This window comes from Esox lucius, chromosome 6 (assembly GCF_011004845.1).
Source record: "Esox lucius isolate fEsoLuc1 chromosome 6, fEsoLuc1.pri, whole genome shotgun sequence".
NCBI classification, from domain to species: domain Eukaryota; kingdom Metazoa; phylum Chordata; class Actinopteri; order Esociformes; family Esocidae; genus Esox; species Esox lucius.
Genome location: NC_047574.1, coordinates 19,279,433 through 19,296,190, shown reverse-complemented (window position 1 = coordinate 19,296,190; position 16,758 = coordinate 19,279,433). Strand labels below are relative to the sequence as shown.

The following is a 16,758-nucleotide window of genomic DNA, read 5'->3' as shown; positions in this document are numbered from 1 at the left end:
TCAATGTTAAATTTACAATTCATTTATAGCCAAAATATTATATTCAACTATCAGAGACATTCTTTTTACATTCAGGTATATTTTCTCAACTCTGGAAAAAAACACTCAGTCACACAAGACTGTTTATAAGCATGTTTACATTGGATGTATATCAAATATATTAAAGTATATACTATTAACAACATTAATACTTGATCTGGTAAATGACCAGTGCTCCAGGCTTGCATTCCAGTAAACACTGTTCTTTTGTTTGTCAGGGTTACACATTCTTTGGAGTCTAGTTACTTAACATTGTTACTTTTTTTTAATGTTTATACATTCTTTGGCAGACTAATTCCAAGAAACAAACACCAGCCCATGGAAGAGATATACAGTGTCCTCTGTAGTTATTGACAGAGCAAGAATGTTCCTTTGGCTTTAAACTCTTTGAATTTGGAATCAAACAATGAGGTTAAAGAACAGATGCTCAGATTGTAGTCAGGTGTATTCTCTCACATGATTTGCACATTCATTGAAGAACTGTCATTGTCTTGGTTCTAGGCTTTGCATTTTCCTAAGTCTGCTATTGATGTCTATCAACATGAGGACCAAAAAGGTGACAGGAAAAGAATAGCATTCTGGTAGTCATAGCAGAATGCTGTTATATAGCACAAAAACATAGCTTTCTAACTTTCTGGAGACAAAGACAGACCTGTTGGCATATGACAAGAAAAATAACCGTCTGACAGATCAGGAAGACTCTCGAGGAGGTAGGTGTGTTACCATCCACAGACATCACCAGCAGAACCATAGGCCACACTGCAAGGTGCAAAAACACCACAAGCAGAGCTGTGTACCGAACAGACAAAGATGCAAATGTACCAGCATGAGGAAATTGTGGACAAAATAGGAACTGCCCAATATCCGCAGAAAACCACCTCATCTGGAACTGGCATACATACTTGTCTTCATTAAAGATATACCTGCTGACAAAAGCAGCACAATGAAGTGCACTGAAACAATCTGCTAAAGTACAAGCAAATGCCTCCAAACCTGTTGGACAGCAAGACAATGACCTCATTTGTACTGCCATTGCAACTACGGTGATTCAGAGCTAAAAACTGAAATGTTCTTTGCTGACCAACTCAATGTCTAGATTTAAATCCAACTGAATCTTCCATTTGCAAAAGATGTGACTTCAGATAAAAATTTAGATCTTAAAAAAAAAAAACAACAGAAGATGGCTGCAGTACAGCTCTGTCAGAGCATCAGAGACGTTACCCAGCATCTAGTCATTTCAATGGGTTGCAGACTTCAGGCAGTTATTGCAGGCAAAGGATGTCACCAAATACTAAACATAATAGCTTCATTTAGACATCCCTGAAATAGGTACATAAAGTTTTGTCATTTGAAAAAGGTGAAAGCAATCAGTACACCTCACAGTAGTTGTTTGATTTCAATGTCTTGGGAGTATACAGCCAAAAGAAAAAGCTCACTCTCCCAATAGTTACTGATGGCACATATAGGTGTGTAGGAGGGGCGTGAGTGTCTCCCACTCTCTCTCTACAGTTTCTGAAATTGTTTTTGCAAAAATCCATACTGGGTCCAGCTCCAATCTTGGTCCTATGGAAGAGACAGTCAAAGGTTAAATCTGAATGTAATGAAAGATGCCTCCACCCCAAAACAACTTGGACGCACCATGACACTGAATTGACTGTCCTGTGAAGTCTCTTGCAGCAGAGAGGTCAGCTGGCCCAGGTAGCGCTGGTTCTCATCCAGTAGTTGGCGTACTGACTCACTGTTGAGACAAAGAAGCAAAAAAAGCACTCCGTGTGCATACCAAAATTGAAATATGAATTCCTGGATTTAATATATACAACTCTATTCCAAAACAGTTGTGTTACTGTGTAAAATGTTTAAAAAATGAAACAGAATGCATCCATCCATCCATCTTCTCCCGCTTATCCGGGGCCGGGTCGCGGGGGCAGCAGTCTAAGCAGGGATGCCCAGACTTCCCTCTCCCCAGACACTTCCTCTAGCTCTTCCGGGGGGACACCGAGGCGTTCCCAGGCCAGCCGGGAGACATAGTCCCTCCAGCGTGTCCTAGGTCTTCCCCGGGGTCTCTTCCCGGTGGGACGGGACCGGAACACCTTCCCAGGAAGGCGTTCCGGAGGCATCCGAAAAAGATGCCCAAGCCACCTCAGCTGACCCCTCTCGATGTGGAGGAGCAGCGGCTCTACTCTGAGCTCCTCCCGGGTGACCGAGCTTCTCACCCTATCTCTAAGGGATCGCCCGGCCACCCTGCGGAGAAAGCTCATTTCAGCCGCCTGTATCCGGGATCTTGTCCTTTCGGTCATGACCCAAAGCTCATGACCATAGGTGAGAGTAGGAACGTAGATTGACTGGTAAATCGAGAGCTTCGCCTTGCGGCTCAGCTCTTTCTTCACCACGACAGACCGATACATCGACTGCATTACTGCAGAAGCTGCACCGATCCGTCTGTCAATCTCCCGTTCCATCCTTCCCTCACTCGTGAACAAGACCCCTAGATACTTAAACTCCTCCACTTGAGGCAGGCACTCTCCACCAACCTGAAGTGGGCAAGCCACCCTTTTCCGACTGAGGACCATGGCCTCAGATTTGGAGGTACTGATTTTCATCCCCACCGCTTCACACTCGGCTGCAAACCGTCCCAGTGCATGCTGAAGGTCCTGGTTAGAAGGGGCCAACACGACAACATCATCTGCAAAGAGCAGAGACGAAATTGTGTGGTCCCCAAACCTGACACCCTCCGGCCCCTGGCTGCGCCTAGAAATTCTGTCCATAAAAATTACGAACAGAACCGGTGACAAAGGGCAGCCCTGCCGGAGTCCAACATGCACTGGGAACAAGTCTGACTTACTGCCGGCAATGCGGACCAAGCTCCTGCTTCGGTTGTACAGGGACCTGACAGCCCTTAGCAAAGGACCCAGGACCCCATATTCCCCAAGCACCCTCCACAAGATGCCGCGAGGGACACAGTCGAATGCTTTCTCCAAATCCACAAAACACATGTGGATTGGTTGGGCAAACTCCCATGAACCCTCCAACACCCCGTAGAGGGTATAGAGCTGGTCCAGTGTTCCACGGCCCGGACGAAAACCACACTGTTCCTCCTGAATCCGAGGTTCTACTATCGGCCGTATTCTCCTCTCCAGAACCCTGGCATAGACTTTCCCGGGGAGGCTGAGAAGTGTGATCCCCCTATAGTTGGAACACACCCTCCGGTCCCCCTTCTTAAAAAGAGGGACCACCACCCCGGTCTGCCATCCAAGAGGCACTGTCCCCGACCGCCACGCGATGTTGCACAGGCGTGTCAACCAAGACAGCCCCACAACATCCAGAGACTTGAGGTACTCAGGGCGGATCTCATCCACCCCCGGTGCCTTGCCACCGAGGAGTTTCTTGACCACCTCAGTGACTTCAGCCCGGGTGATGGACGAGTCCACCTCTGAGCCCTCATCCTCTGCTTCCTCAATGGAAGACGTGTCAGCGGGATTGAGGAGATCCTCGAAGTACTCCTTCCACCGCCCGACGACATCCTCAGTTGAGGTCAACAGCTGTCCACCTCTACTGTAAACAGCGTTGGTAGGGCACTGTTTCCCTCTCCTGAGGCGCCGGATGGTTTGCCAGAATATCTTCGAGGCCAGCCGATAGTCCTTCTCCATGGCCTCACCGAACTCCTCCCAGGCCCGAGTTTTTGCCTCCACAACCACCCGGGCTGCAGCCCGCTTGGCCTGTCGGTACCCGTCAGCTGCCTCAGGAGTCCCACAAGCCAACCAGGCCTGATAGGACTCCTTCTTCAGCTTGACGGCATCCCTTACTTCCGGTGTCCACCACCGGGTTCGGGGATTGCCGCCTCGACAGGCACCGGAGACCTTACGGCCACAGCTCCGAGCGGCCGCTTCGACAATGGCGGTGGAGAACATGGTCCACTCGGACTCAATATCTCCAACCTCCCTCGGGATCCAGTCGAAACTCTGCCGGAGGTGGGAGTTAAAGATCTCTCTGACAGGAGACTCGGCCAGACGTTCCCAGCAGACCCTTACAGTACGCTTGGGCCTGCCGAGTCTGTCCAGCTTCCTCCCCCGCCATCGGATCCAACTCACCACCAGGTGGTGATCAGTTGACAGCTCCGCCCCTCTCTTCACCCGAGTGTCCAAGACATACGGCCGCAGGTCAGATGAGACGACAACAAAGTCGATCATCGACCTGCGGCCTAGGGTGTCCTGGTGCCACGTGCACTGATGGACACCCTTATGCTTGAACATGGTGTTCGTTATGGACAAACTGTGACTAGCACAGAAGTCCAATAATTGAACACCACTCGGGTTCAGATCCGGGGGGCCGTTCCTCCCAATCACGCCCCTCCAGGTGTCACTGTCGTTGCCCACGTGGGCGTTGAAGTCCCCCAGTAGAACAATAGAGTCCCCAGTCGGAGCACTTTCCAGCACCCCTCCCAGAGACTCCAAGAAGGTCGGGTACTCTGCACTGCCGTTCGGCCCGTAGGCACAAACAACAGTGAGAGACCTATCCCCGACCCGTAGGCGCAGGGAAACGACCCTCTCGTTCACCGGGGTAAACTCCAACACATGGCGGCAGAGCTGGGGAGCTATGAGCAAACCCACACCAGCCCGCCGCCTCTCACCATGGGCAACTCCAGAGTGGTGAAGAGTCCATCCTCTCTCAAGGAGTGTGGTTCCAGAGCCCAAGCCGTGTGTAGAGGTGATCCCGATTACCTCTAATCGGAACCTCTCAACCTCACGCACCAACTCAGGCTCCTTCCCCGCCAGCGAGGTGACATTCCACGTCCCTAGAGCCAGTTTCCGTGTCCAGAGATCGGGTTGTCTAGGCCCCTGCCTTCGACTGCCGCCCGATCCTCTTCGCACCGGCCCCTTATGGTCAAACAGAATGCAATGATGTGCAAATCATTTAAACCTTATTCAATAGAAAATAGTAGAAAGACAACATATCAAATGTAGACACTGAGAAATGTTATTGTTTCTTTGAATTTCATGCCGGCAACATGTTTCATAAAAGCTGGGACAGGGGCGACAAAAGGCAGGAAAAGTTGCTAAAAAAGAAACTAATTCGTTTTGGTTCCACCAGGTTAATTGGCAACAGGTCAGGACCATGATTGGGTATAAAAAAGAGCATTCCAGGGGAAGATGAGTCTTTCAAGTAAAGATGGCTAGGGGATTACCACTCTGTGAAAGACTGCACAGGCAAATAATGCAACAATCTAAGAATAATGTTTCTCAATGTAAAATTGCAAATAGTTTAAGGATCTCATCATCTTACAGTACATAGTCGCCCTCATTTATCATTCTTGCGTAGAAACGGGCGTATATTTTGGCGTAAGATTTTGCTTACACTCCTCTCACCGCCTGATTTATGAAGCTGTGCGTACCTTTAAAATCCAGGTGTACACAATACCTGCCCTTGATAAATGCCGCGGCTGAAAACGATCGTCATTAGAATAACACGCCCCTATATATTCAAGTCTCCGCTTCCCCCATGCCCTCATTTTACGCCATGGACACACGGAAGACGGCAAAAAAGAGAAACTTCTCTGACGTGGAGATTGAGACGATCACCAGGGAGGTAGAAATAAATAAAATTGTTTTATTTGGCAGTTTAAAAAGCAGAATAAAAGATGATGATGTGATGTGGAGTACCATTCATTCACATTAATAATTGCATGACAATTTGTAATATTCGTCTTATTATTTTATGATATTTATTATTAATGACATTTATTGTTATTTAGAAGAAGAATGTCATTATTATTATTTCTATTATTATTATTTACAAGAAGAATAATGTCATTTTTATTATTTTGTCAGTCTGAATTATATTTTGGTCATCAAAAGCCTTTTATTACTGAACCCAGTCCGTGCGCAACTGCCGGGCCTAACCCTGAAACGTCATGTAAAGCGCACAGGCTCGCATCTGAAGGAATACATATAAATCAAATGCTTTGGTAAAGTCACACAAATTAAACATTGAAGTCCATGTTGCACAAAAATAAACACTGAAGTTTGTAATTATTATGTTGTTATTTTTTTTTACAGTGGGTCATAATATATCATATCTTTTAGTTTGTCAGTGTGTTAGGATTTTTGTTCCTGCACATTTCCGCACTAACTCAAAACGTGCGTACACCACCTCCTGAGCTGGCGTAGGATTTGAGAGTGCCGTACGCCAACGTCCATATTGATAAATCTCAAAGTCACCGTGGTTTTGGGTGTACGCCAGGTGTACGCTGGAAATTTGGTGTACGCACTTTTGATAAATGAGGGCCAATATCATTAAAAGATTCAGAGAATCTGGAGAAATATCTATTCAAAGGACAAGGCCGAAAACCAGTACTGGATGGCCGTGATGTTTTGGCCCTCAGATGGCACTGCATTAAAAACAGAATTCTGTAATGGAAAGCACTGCATGGGCTCAGGAACACTTCCGAAAACCATTTTCTGTGACCACAGTAAATCTCTACCATGCAAAGACGAAACCACATACAAACAAGATCCAGAAATGCTGCCGCCTCCTCTGGGACAGAGCTCATTTAAGATGGACTGAGGTGAAGTGGAAAACTGTCCTGTGGTCTGACAAATCAATCAATCAAAAAGTATTTATAAAACGCTTTTTACATCAGCAGTTCCCAGAAAGTGCTTTTACAAAACATCCAGCCTGAAACCCCAAGGATCTAGCAACGACAGTGTTGATGCACAGTAGCTAAGAAAAACTCCCTAAAAGGCACAGAAATTAAGAAAGAAACCTAGAGAGAATTTCTGGGAATCATGGACACTGTGTCCTCCAGACTAAAGAGGAGAGGGACCATCCGACTTATCAACGCACAGTTCAAAAGACAGCATCCGTGATGGTATGGGGGTGGATTAGTGCACATGGCATGACTTGCATATCTGTGAAGGCACCATTAATGCTGAACAATACAGGTGCTGCCATCCAGACAACATCTTTTTCAGGGAAGGCCTTGCTTATTTCAGCAAGACAAAGCCAAACCACATTCTGCACAATTTACAACAGCATGGCTCCATAGAAAAATAGTCTAGGTTCTAAACTGGCCTGCCTGCAGTCCAGACCTGTCACCCACTGAAAACATTTGGCGCATTATGAAATGAAAAATACAACAAAGGAGACCCCGAATAGTTGAGCAGCTGAAATCCTATATCAAACAAGAATGGGAAAACATTTTACTTTCAAAAGTACAGCAACTGGTCTCATCAGTTCCCAAACAGAGCATTGTTGAAAGGGGTGATGCAACTCAGTGGTAAACATGCCCCTGTCCCAACATGTGTTGCTTGCATCAAATTCAAAATGGGGATGTCTTTTTCCAAAAACAATAACATTTCTCAGTTTAAACATTTGATATGTTGTCTTCGTAGTATTTTCAATTTTAAAAAATATTTTTATTTGCATTTAAGCAGCATCCCATCTTTTTTTGAAATGGGGTTGTACATTACATATTGTATTTGGAGTATTGTTTCTCTTGACTTGGACATTTGCACCATAGAAGCATGTAAACACAGATCTCAGAAACATAAACAGAGTAAATGGGGCATCTGGTCATTTGTTAGTCTGTATAAATAGTGGGGAGGGTTCACACCTGTGTGTGTGTCCTGGTGGACCTTCAGTGGGAGGTGGGCTAGAGGTTTCTAAGCTGGGAGTCAGAGTACTGCGACTGCTGTTCTGGGCCTGCGCACATAGACACACAACAGTTAATGCAACATACAGTAGAATAAACTTGTGTAGAATCTCTGTATGACTATGTGATTCCATTGCATTCATTTTACCATGGTGTCCCGCCATGCAGAGAATATAGTTAAAAATAGAAAGAGAGAGGGAAAAAGTAAAGGAGAGATTGAGAGGAGGGGATAGGAAGATGAAAGGAAGAAAGGGAAGAAGAGATGGAGCAAAAGGAGGATGACATCCAGCAACCAGCATGTGCCTCTCCCTCAACTGCCCCCCATCAATGAGCTGAACTACTGCAAATATCCTTCCAAACAACATAGAAGAATTGTCACCCCTGCTCTACAACATTCCCCCCCACAGCAAGAACATTTTCCAGAGGAAATACTGGTACGACATGTGGAATCTCGGCACGACGTGTGCGTGTCTTACTCACACATGCAATCTTGAGGAGGTGCCAGAACTCTCTCTGTCTCTTCATCTGCATGGCCATGATAGCGGACTCTGCACCCTTGATGTTTTCTACTGCGCCCTCCAGCTTAGGAAACAACGCCACGATGCGACGCTTGCACTCCAAGATTTTACTAGAGAAGGGAATAGGGAGAAAAGATCCAGGGTGTACAGGTGTCTGTATGTTTTAGGAATATTTTACGCGATTTGTTCCTAGCAAGCCAGCTTTTCCGGGTTTCAGCAGTCGACCCACTATTCCACCATCAAGGCGAATGGGACCCATTATTGGCAGAATTCCTTCCCTGCTCTTTAGCTAACTTTCCAAAACATTACAAAAAACAAAAAGAAAATAATGCAACAGATTTTCAATGATTTTCCATACTGAGCAAAAGTTTGTAATGCGGTAATTCCATTTTCTGAATGATAAATGTTATATTTCAGTCGGTAAGTGGTGACATAGCTGTGTGTACCTGAGGTGTGTGTACAGATCTCTTAGAATCCGGTCTTGATTCTGGACCGTCTGCAGGATAGTCTTGACCATCTCTGAACTGTCACTGTAACCATGCGGAGGGTCGGGACCTACGTACACACTCAAATTCAGACATGCTTACCAACACAAATAAGCATTATGCAATCAGAATGCACACACAAAAGACACAAAGTGCAGTTTCTACCTACTTTTGCATTTGGCCTTCAGCTGCTTGTATAGTTCAATTGCTTTCTTCTCCCTGAAATCAACCACACATGCAAGCACGGGCGCACGCGCACACACACACACACACACACACACACACACACACACACACACACACACACACACACACGTGCACACTTTCCAGTCATTTGTTCATTTTCATGGAAATGTTATTGTTTAGAAGCTAGGGAATCACCTCAAACACCTACAATTGTTCCATGACGTCAGCTTGTTTCCTGGCAAACGGACTCCTCTGCAACTCAACAATTTCAGTGTGTAGACAAACAATCTCCTCATCCAAATAGCCCACGTCTGATACCTAAGAAACACATTATGCCAGTAAATGCTTCTGACTGTTGCCACCAGGGGGGAGGGGGTGGTGCCTTGGCTGTGGTATACAGATTACACACCACCCACTCCCTGTTGTCACAGTATAGTTCAGAACAGTTGTTCCCAAAATGTTTAAACTGGCATACCTAACATAACATGAACACTTACACATTTCAATCCGTAAAATTTTGCAGCCCACCTAAAATGTCCACATTGATTCTTTTGTTTTGTGTGTACCCCACTGCATGGGTTCTGCGATTCTGCACCAGAAATAATACATCATATAAACTGTAATGACATAACCTCAAACACAAAGCCACCCTGTTTCTAGATCACACGTTCTGGTAAAGTGAAGCCCCATCAGATTAGCCAGTGCTTTTCCTCCTCAAATGCAAAGTAAAAGGATACAAAATAATTTGCTTGTGGTGCGCATCCCTCAAATGATATGAATCTGACCAAAACCTGAGGCAGGCATGTTAGCCTTGAAACAACAATTTTATCCAACAAACAGGAAAGGAGGGCTGCCAACAATGTTTGGAGATACAACTAGTAAGACAGAGAGTCTCTGTAAAAATTCCATGTGAATCCCACAGGCCATCGATAGGATGGTTCTGAAGAGTGTATCAACATTGAGGAAATGTTCTATGCCCAATGGTGCTCCAGCGCTCTAAGCTGATGCCTTCGGTGCACATGCACTGTGGTAGTGTGGGTTTGAATCTGGCCCCACCGTTTCTATCAAATTAAATCTTAAAAATGCCTAAAAATATACAGAGAAATATATCAGAATGTGTAGAAAAAGTTTCACGGTACACCTGAGAGACACATCGGCTGAAACCCCTGCAGCACAGGGCCGTATTGTACAGTACAGTAGTGTCGATGACAATAGAGTACAGTACAGAGTACTACAGAGTTCAGTATGGTAGTGGAGAACAGTAGATTACAATAAATAATGGTAGTGTACTGTAAACCACACTGTAGTATAGTACTGATTACAGACTTGTGTAGTAGATTATAGTATAGTATATTACAATAGATCAAAGTAGAGTAAAATAGAGTAGATTATAGTAGTGTGGTAGAGTACAGTAGATAACAAAATTGTCTAGTAAATGACAGTAGAGTACAATAGATGAAAGTATAGTAGAATAGAGTAGATTATAATACAGAATGGTGGAGCACATCACCTGTGTAAATGAGGCAGCTTTATGTTCATTGTCCTGCCAGGCCTTCAGCATCTTCTCAGAGGCTGAAATAGGTCAGAGTTCAGATGACATTACAGTTAGTAACACACACACACACACACACACACACACACACACACACACACACACACACACACACACACACACACACACACACACACACACACACACACACACACAACAGATGCCAGACTAATGCCAAGGAATATAATTTTTCCACAGTTTGTAGATGTTTCTGTCCCTGTATATTTAACATAACCTGAAACACACAGAGAAAGCGTACATATTCCATTTTGACTCTGTTGTTGGTAGTGTTGGAGATCTTGCTGTATGCTGGCTGAGAAAAAGGCCAGTTTGGCTCTGAGCTGCTGTGACTGGCTGAACAACATGTTCTTAAAGCGTGTCAGGTTGGTGTTGTAGCGCAGCAGACTCAACCTGAACACAAACAGAAAGACAGAGAGACTGTGAGAGAGACTGTGATAGAGAAAGAGATGGCAGGAAGGTGCGTGTTCTCCTACATGGCAGCTCTCTGTCCCTGGTACAGTCTGCTGTAGTCTTCTCTCAGGCCACAGATGTAGCTGAGGGCCTCTCCCCAAACCTTCCTCAGAGCAGAAAGTGGCAGTTGGGTCTTAGTCTCCCTCACTGACACAGAGACACACACAGACACAAAACAGTTCAAATCGAGACTATAGGAATAGGACTTTATACTGTGTATAACAAAGTGAGTCCCAGCTGCAACTTGAATGGAATTGTATCCTTCATCCCACACAATTACCTGAAAACTACATAAACAACAAAATCTCCAGACTAGCCATTACCCAATCCTAATCTTTACCTTGCTTTCAGGAATACATACATTGGAAAGTGAAAATGGTAATAGCATTGACAGACTACAGTAGGTTGTCTCATTTTCATGGCTACATATCCAGCTGTCAGTTACCATGGTAACAGATGAAATAGTATAGGTTAACACTGCATATGAACTCGTATGGCATTCCGGCAACATATGAAGTTATATCGTTTTAGGTCGCATAGTATTACGGCTGCTTAAGAAGTTGTGTAGTTGCCTTGCCTACCTATGAAGTTGACGCTGTCAGGCAGGGGTCGGGCAGTGAAGGGGCCGGAGTATTTAGTCAAACTTTTATCAAACAGGTAGATGATGGAGCTGTCCCAGCCACGCTAGAGAGAGACTACACGTCAGTGGGGTTGTGTTGGACAGAGGTGACCTGTGTGTCCGTGTTCCATGTGTGTTCATTGAGATGAGTGTGTATGAGTGCTGGTTAGTGCATGACAGATGTATGTGGGTGGGTTGTGTGTGTGTGTGCACGCTCACCAGAAATAGAGACACAAAACACTGGCATGTGTATGAGCGTGTGTCTGGGTGGCTGAATGTTGGCATGTGGGTGTGTTTTTTTTCTGAGCGTACCGGTCCTTCCGGGAGGCAGTGTGCTGGTGGTCTGCGTGGGTCCAGGGAAACTCCGGTTTCCAGGAGCATCTCCTGGCTGAGGGGAGGGATGTGTGTCTGCACCTCCACACGCTGCTGCAACGAGTGAAGCCCCTCCTCACTGCCCAGAACCAGGGAGTGGAGCTGGGCAGACGTCATGTCCAGAACATGCAATACCTGGGATGAACATGGGCACAGGAAGAATTCTGTACAATACAAAAATCACCCCGAGGGTTCTCTTCACACTCGTACAAAGTTTATTCAAACGTTATCTACCTGATGATTTGGCATAACAGGAGTTCCAATTCAAGTCAATGACACATCCGTTCTATTCTCTATATTTCTATGCATTTAATCCTATAAACTACAGGTTGGTTTCACAGACACTGATTAAGCCTAGTCTAGGACAAAAACATGAAGTTCAATAGAAAACTCCAATGAGCTTGTTTATTTAGCCCTAGACTAGGCTTAATCTGTGTGTTTGCGAAACCGTCCCTAAATCTGAACTGGCCCGTCTGTGTGTACCTTCATGTTGAGTATGTTCTGCAGGGCGGTGTAGCAGCGTGGTGTTTGGGTTTCAGGGTCCATCCACCCTCCTCGTGCCGCAGGATCCCAAAGCAACAACATCTGTAGTAGAGACTCCACAGGCTCCAACAGGGGCCTACACACACACACACAAGTTTGTACAGCTACCCTCATGGGGACCAAAAAATAGAAATTGCATGCTCCCTTGCCCTAACCTTAACCCTAACCTTAACCTAACCCTAAACCTAACCTTAACCTCAATAAAGTAACATTTATGCCTAAACTTTACCTAGATGTAATGCCTAACCTTAACCCTAAACTTAACCAACAACGCTTGGACCTTAAAGAAACCCCAATTCTAACTATAAAATAAATTGTAAGTTTGACCCTAAACCCTGAGCCGGAAAATGACTTTTGCCTCACGGGACCGGCAAAAGGTCCCAATGAGGTCAATTTTTTCTGGTTTTACTATACTCATGGGGACATTTGGTCCCCATTTGTTCAGTAAGACCTAACCCACCCACCCACCCACCCACCCACACACCCACACACCCACACACACACACACACCCACACACCCACACACCCACACACACACACACACACACACACACACACCCACACACCCACACACACACACGTTTGTACAGGTACCCTCATGGGGAACAGAAAATAGAAATTGCATGCTCCCTTGCCCTAATCTTAACCCTAAACCTAACTATAACCATAACTTTAACCTCAATAAAGTAACATTTATGCCCACATTTTACATAGATGTAATGCCTAACCTTAACCCTAAACTTAACCAACAACACCTGGACCTTAAAGAAACCCCAATTCTAACTCTAAAATAAGTTAGAGCAAACAAATGAGCTACTTAAAACCTACGATCTGTGAATTCTGTGTGTACCTGCTTAGATTGTTGGGGTATGGTAGGCGTGTAGAAAACCTCACTTCACCGTTCATATCCTCCAACGCCATGATGTCCTTCGGACCTTTATTACGCACCTTACTGGTCCTAAACACAAACACAACCACAACAAAGCTGACTCGGTCATCAAGAACGTTTGCAGTGGTCCGTATTTTGACAGACACAACACAGCTTACCACTGAACTGGCTGCATGTTGTGCAGGAAGGGCCGGAAGCCGCAGGTACACTCAAAGACCATGGTGCCGAAACTCCAGTAGTCCACGGACACGGTGTAAGGCTTGTTCTCAAACAGTTCTGGAGCCTAAGACACACACCATCAGTAACATGCTCCACTGCAGACCCTCTATGTCAATGTATTTACACGCTGGTCTCACCAGGTACTGCAGAGTTCCAACGAAGGAGGTGCAGAGACTGCCTTGGTCCAAGTCCTTGGCGTAACCCAGGTCGATGATCTTATGGATCAACTGATAAAGAGTGGAGAAATGGAGATCATCGTTCTGCTTAGCTGCCAAACGTCCGTCTGTCTGTGTGAATGTATGTGCGCGCCAGTGTTTTCTGACCTTGCCACTGATTTCCTGAAGTACGATGTTCTCCGGCTTCAGGTCTCTGTGGATGATCTTATTCTCATGAAGATACTGGATACCAGACCCTGTGTGTTCAATACTGTACCATTACCAGACAGGAGAAGAACGTCACACAAGCTTAGCTTGCCAAGTACCAAGACAAGCAAAGTGGAAGCCAGGAGGGGACTTAAATGCTCGATGATAAATGCAAGCTTTATAGCAAAACGTTTACCTTGCAAAACCGACCCGCTTCATTGTTTGTGTAACAAATACCCCTGGCGGGCAAACTATGTGTACTGGTGTATTTCACTGTATCAGGCTACCTTACCAACATGGCTGAGTAGAGACAGGACTTGACTCTCTTTCAGGCCACAGCAGTTTTCTGGTTCATTCAGCAGCTGTAGAAACAACACGGTCACATACACGCAGTAGCACAGTGCATGTGTGTTTGTGTGCGTTCAAGTTCAATTAATGAACATAATGGGTGGTTACCTAAGGACAATGTGTCAATTTCTTGGCTAAGTAAAGTTTAGGGTGAATGTTACAATTAGGACTAGAATTATGTTTATGGTGAGTTTAAGGTCAGGTCACATTTGTGTGTAGATGTGTGCACCTTGCGTAGGTCCCCTCTACAGCAATACTCCATTGCCAGCAGAGGCAGGTCATTCAGAGCTATAAGACTAATCTCCTCTGGGACGTCCCTGGCTCTCACCACATTATCATGGCTCAGCCTGAGGAGGAAATAGGATAGATATTAAGAAGAGCATACAACAACACAAGGAAATAGGAGACCTGACAAAAGGACAGATGTAGCTGGCGATCAGGTACAGTGTGTCATTAGGCCTATGCTTCTACAGTTAGTGTGTGTAGTTAGTTATCTGACCTGTGTTTTTTTCTTTCCGGCAAATGTAACAGTTTACAGTGTATTCCATTCGGGTTTTTGGACAGTGACACAACTATACTGTATTTGTTTTCACTATGAATTTCAGCACAATCCAATGCACCCAAAAACCAGAACAGCAAGCAACCTTAAATAATGCATTGTGGCTAGGAAAAACTCCCTTGTGGTGTAAGAACCTAAGAAGAAACATAGAGATCCGCTAAATCAGAGGGACTTATGTGAACAATTAGGGTTAAGTGGTTTGTTATAGGTGAGATTTTTCACCTAGTCAGATCAGGGATTCAAAACCAGCAACCTTTCAGTACCGTACCAAACAGTTCAAAGACCAGGTTATCTACCAGATGGGCCCTGTGTGACACTCACTTCTTCATGATCTGTATCTCTCGACTCCAGCGTTCTCGGTTCTTTGAGTTCAGCTCCAAGCGACACATTTTCACTGCAATCTTCTCTGATGTCTCCTTCATAGACATGTGCACACACTTGTAATAACACGAGGGTATTAAGGCTGCATTCCCAAAGTGGTTCTTAAAATGTTAAAAACCCCTCTGGGTGGCTTTAAGACCACTGGTGTGTGGTGATGTCAACAGGACTAACCAGGTGCTGGTACAGGAAAACATGTCCAAAGCCTCCGGTCCCCAACCGCTCCTTCAGCTCCCACAGGCCACAAACCTGGTTCTGCTTGACCAGGACTCTCTCCACCCCCTTGTCTCGCTCTACCTCCTTCTCTCCCTCCCGTTCCATCCCTCTCAGCTGTGGAGAGTAACTTTCTACTTGTAGACATAAATCAAACGTGACAGAATTTAAGCCAGGATTGGATAGCCAGCTGTGTGAGAACATATTCTAAGTCATGTACAACCACACCAGAGGTAACTAACTAAATAAATTATTATTGTAGTTTATTCATTTAATCAGGTGCAATAGTGTCAGAATAATAGAACAGTATTGGACTTTTAGTTGAGTAAAGTCAAGTCATTTGTCTCTACATGAAAAGGTATAATTTGGAACTTACCTCGGCAGAAAGGTTGTCAGAACAATGTAATTGTGCCCACAGTTGCCCACAGTTATGATGGCAAGACCACCATATCTTTAATGATTTTGGTACAGTAGTTCCACCGTGCTTTAACTAGTTACCCACGTGAAGTTTGCAAAGCAAAACTTAAATAAATAATGCGTTACTTAGCTAGCTAGATAGCTAGCTAGTTTGTATAGTCCTATCAAAACTATTTCAAAAGCAACGAACGCTGCATGCAACAAATAAACAATCGATCTAAACGTAATAGCGTAAACATTCCACACCGTTGATAGTTTGTCATTATTGATGAATTACAGTTTGAAAGGTTCGCTAAAGTGAAAGCAAATGTAGCTATAAAAAAAACAGACATATCAGGCAAGTAGGTCGTCACTAGCTTTACATAGTACCCAAACTCATAAACACCTTTCTACAATATGTCGTCTTAAAATCTGAATTTATAATTAATAAACTTAAAGTAAACCCTAACCCAGCTGTAAACTTCATGCCTACACCCCTAATCCTAAATAAATTAAAATCGACTTTTTGTTTATTTTGTACGTGTGCAATCCGATACATTTCGTGACGAGAGGAGAGGTGTAATCTGCGCATGCGACTTTTAAGCGCTACAGACTTGAAAGTGAGGTTCCGGAAGTCAAATCCATATAGTGACAATCGGTTGTAAATGTTTCAACCTCCGTGATGAGAAATGTGTGTTTAACTTTCATTTACGTTTTTCTAAGAGCCCAAAAACTACACTAAGTCTTAGCGGCACTGCCCTAGCTATTAATTATCTTCAGAGCTAACCAAAGTGGTAGCTAATTTAACTAATTTCTTCCGGTGGTGTTGAGGATGGCCAGCTACAAGCAGCTAGTAGCCTAGTAGTTGACGTTAGGTACGTAGCTATTGTCAAAGCTAGCGCGGAAGTATAACGTTACTGTACATTTAGTTAGGTACCTAACTACTTTATCAGTCTGATCC

At 44.7% G+C, this 16,758-nt stretch overlaps 1 protein-coding gene across 3 annotated transcripts; it reads right to left on the bottom strand.

Annotated features, from left to right (window-relative positions):
* Positions 1 to 2: 2 nt before the first annotated feature.
* LOC105010696 (inhibitor of nuclear factor kappa-B kinase subunit alpha) lies at positions 3 to 16,731 on the bottom strand. 3 transcript variants are annotated; one of them, XM_010870206.3, is made up of 22 exons: positions 15,778 to 16,731; positions 15,363 to 15,538; positions 15,132 to 15,226; positions 14,481 to 14,598; positions 14,196 to 14,265; positions 13,865 to 13,953; positions 13,679 to 13,768; positions 13,481 to 13,605; positions 13,284 to 13,391; positions 12,374 to 12,509; positions 11,831 to 12,025; positions 11,481 to 11,583; positions 10,923 to 11,046; positions 10,688 to 10,839; positions 10,387 to 10,448; positions 9,085 to 9,194; positions 8,860 to 8,909; positions 8,652 to 8,760; positions 8,168 to 8,315; positions 7,649 to 7,737; positions 1,678 to 1,777; positions 3 to 1,602 (listed from the first exon to the last, which is right to left on the bottom strand). In XM_010870206.3, exons 2-22 carry the CDS (start codon positions 15,507 to 15,509, stop codon positions 1,543 to 1,545), a joined length of 2,280 nt encoding a protein of 759 aa, XP_010868508.1. In that variant the 5' UTR covers positions 15,510 to 15,538; positions 15,778 to 16,731; the 3' UTR covers positions 3 to 1,542. The 3 variants fall into 3 exon arrangements, with proteins under 3 accessions (XP_010868508.1, XP_010868509.1, XP_019902976.1); XM_010870207.3 differs by having other exon boundaries at positions 15,363 to 15,535; XM_020047417.3 differs by having other exon boundaries at positions 15,363 to 15,518.
* Positions 16,732 to 16,758: the final 27 nt, after the last annotated feature.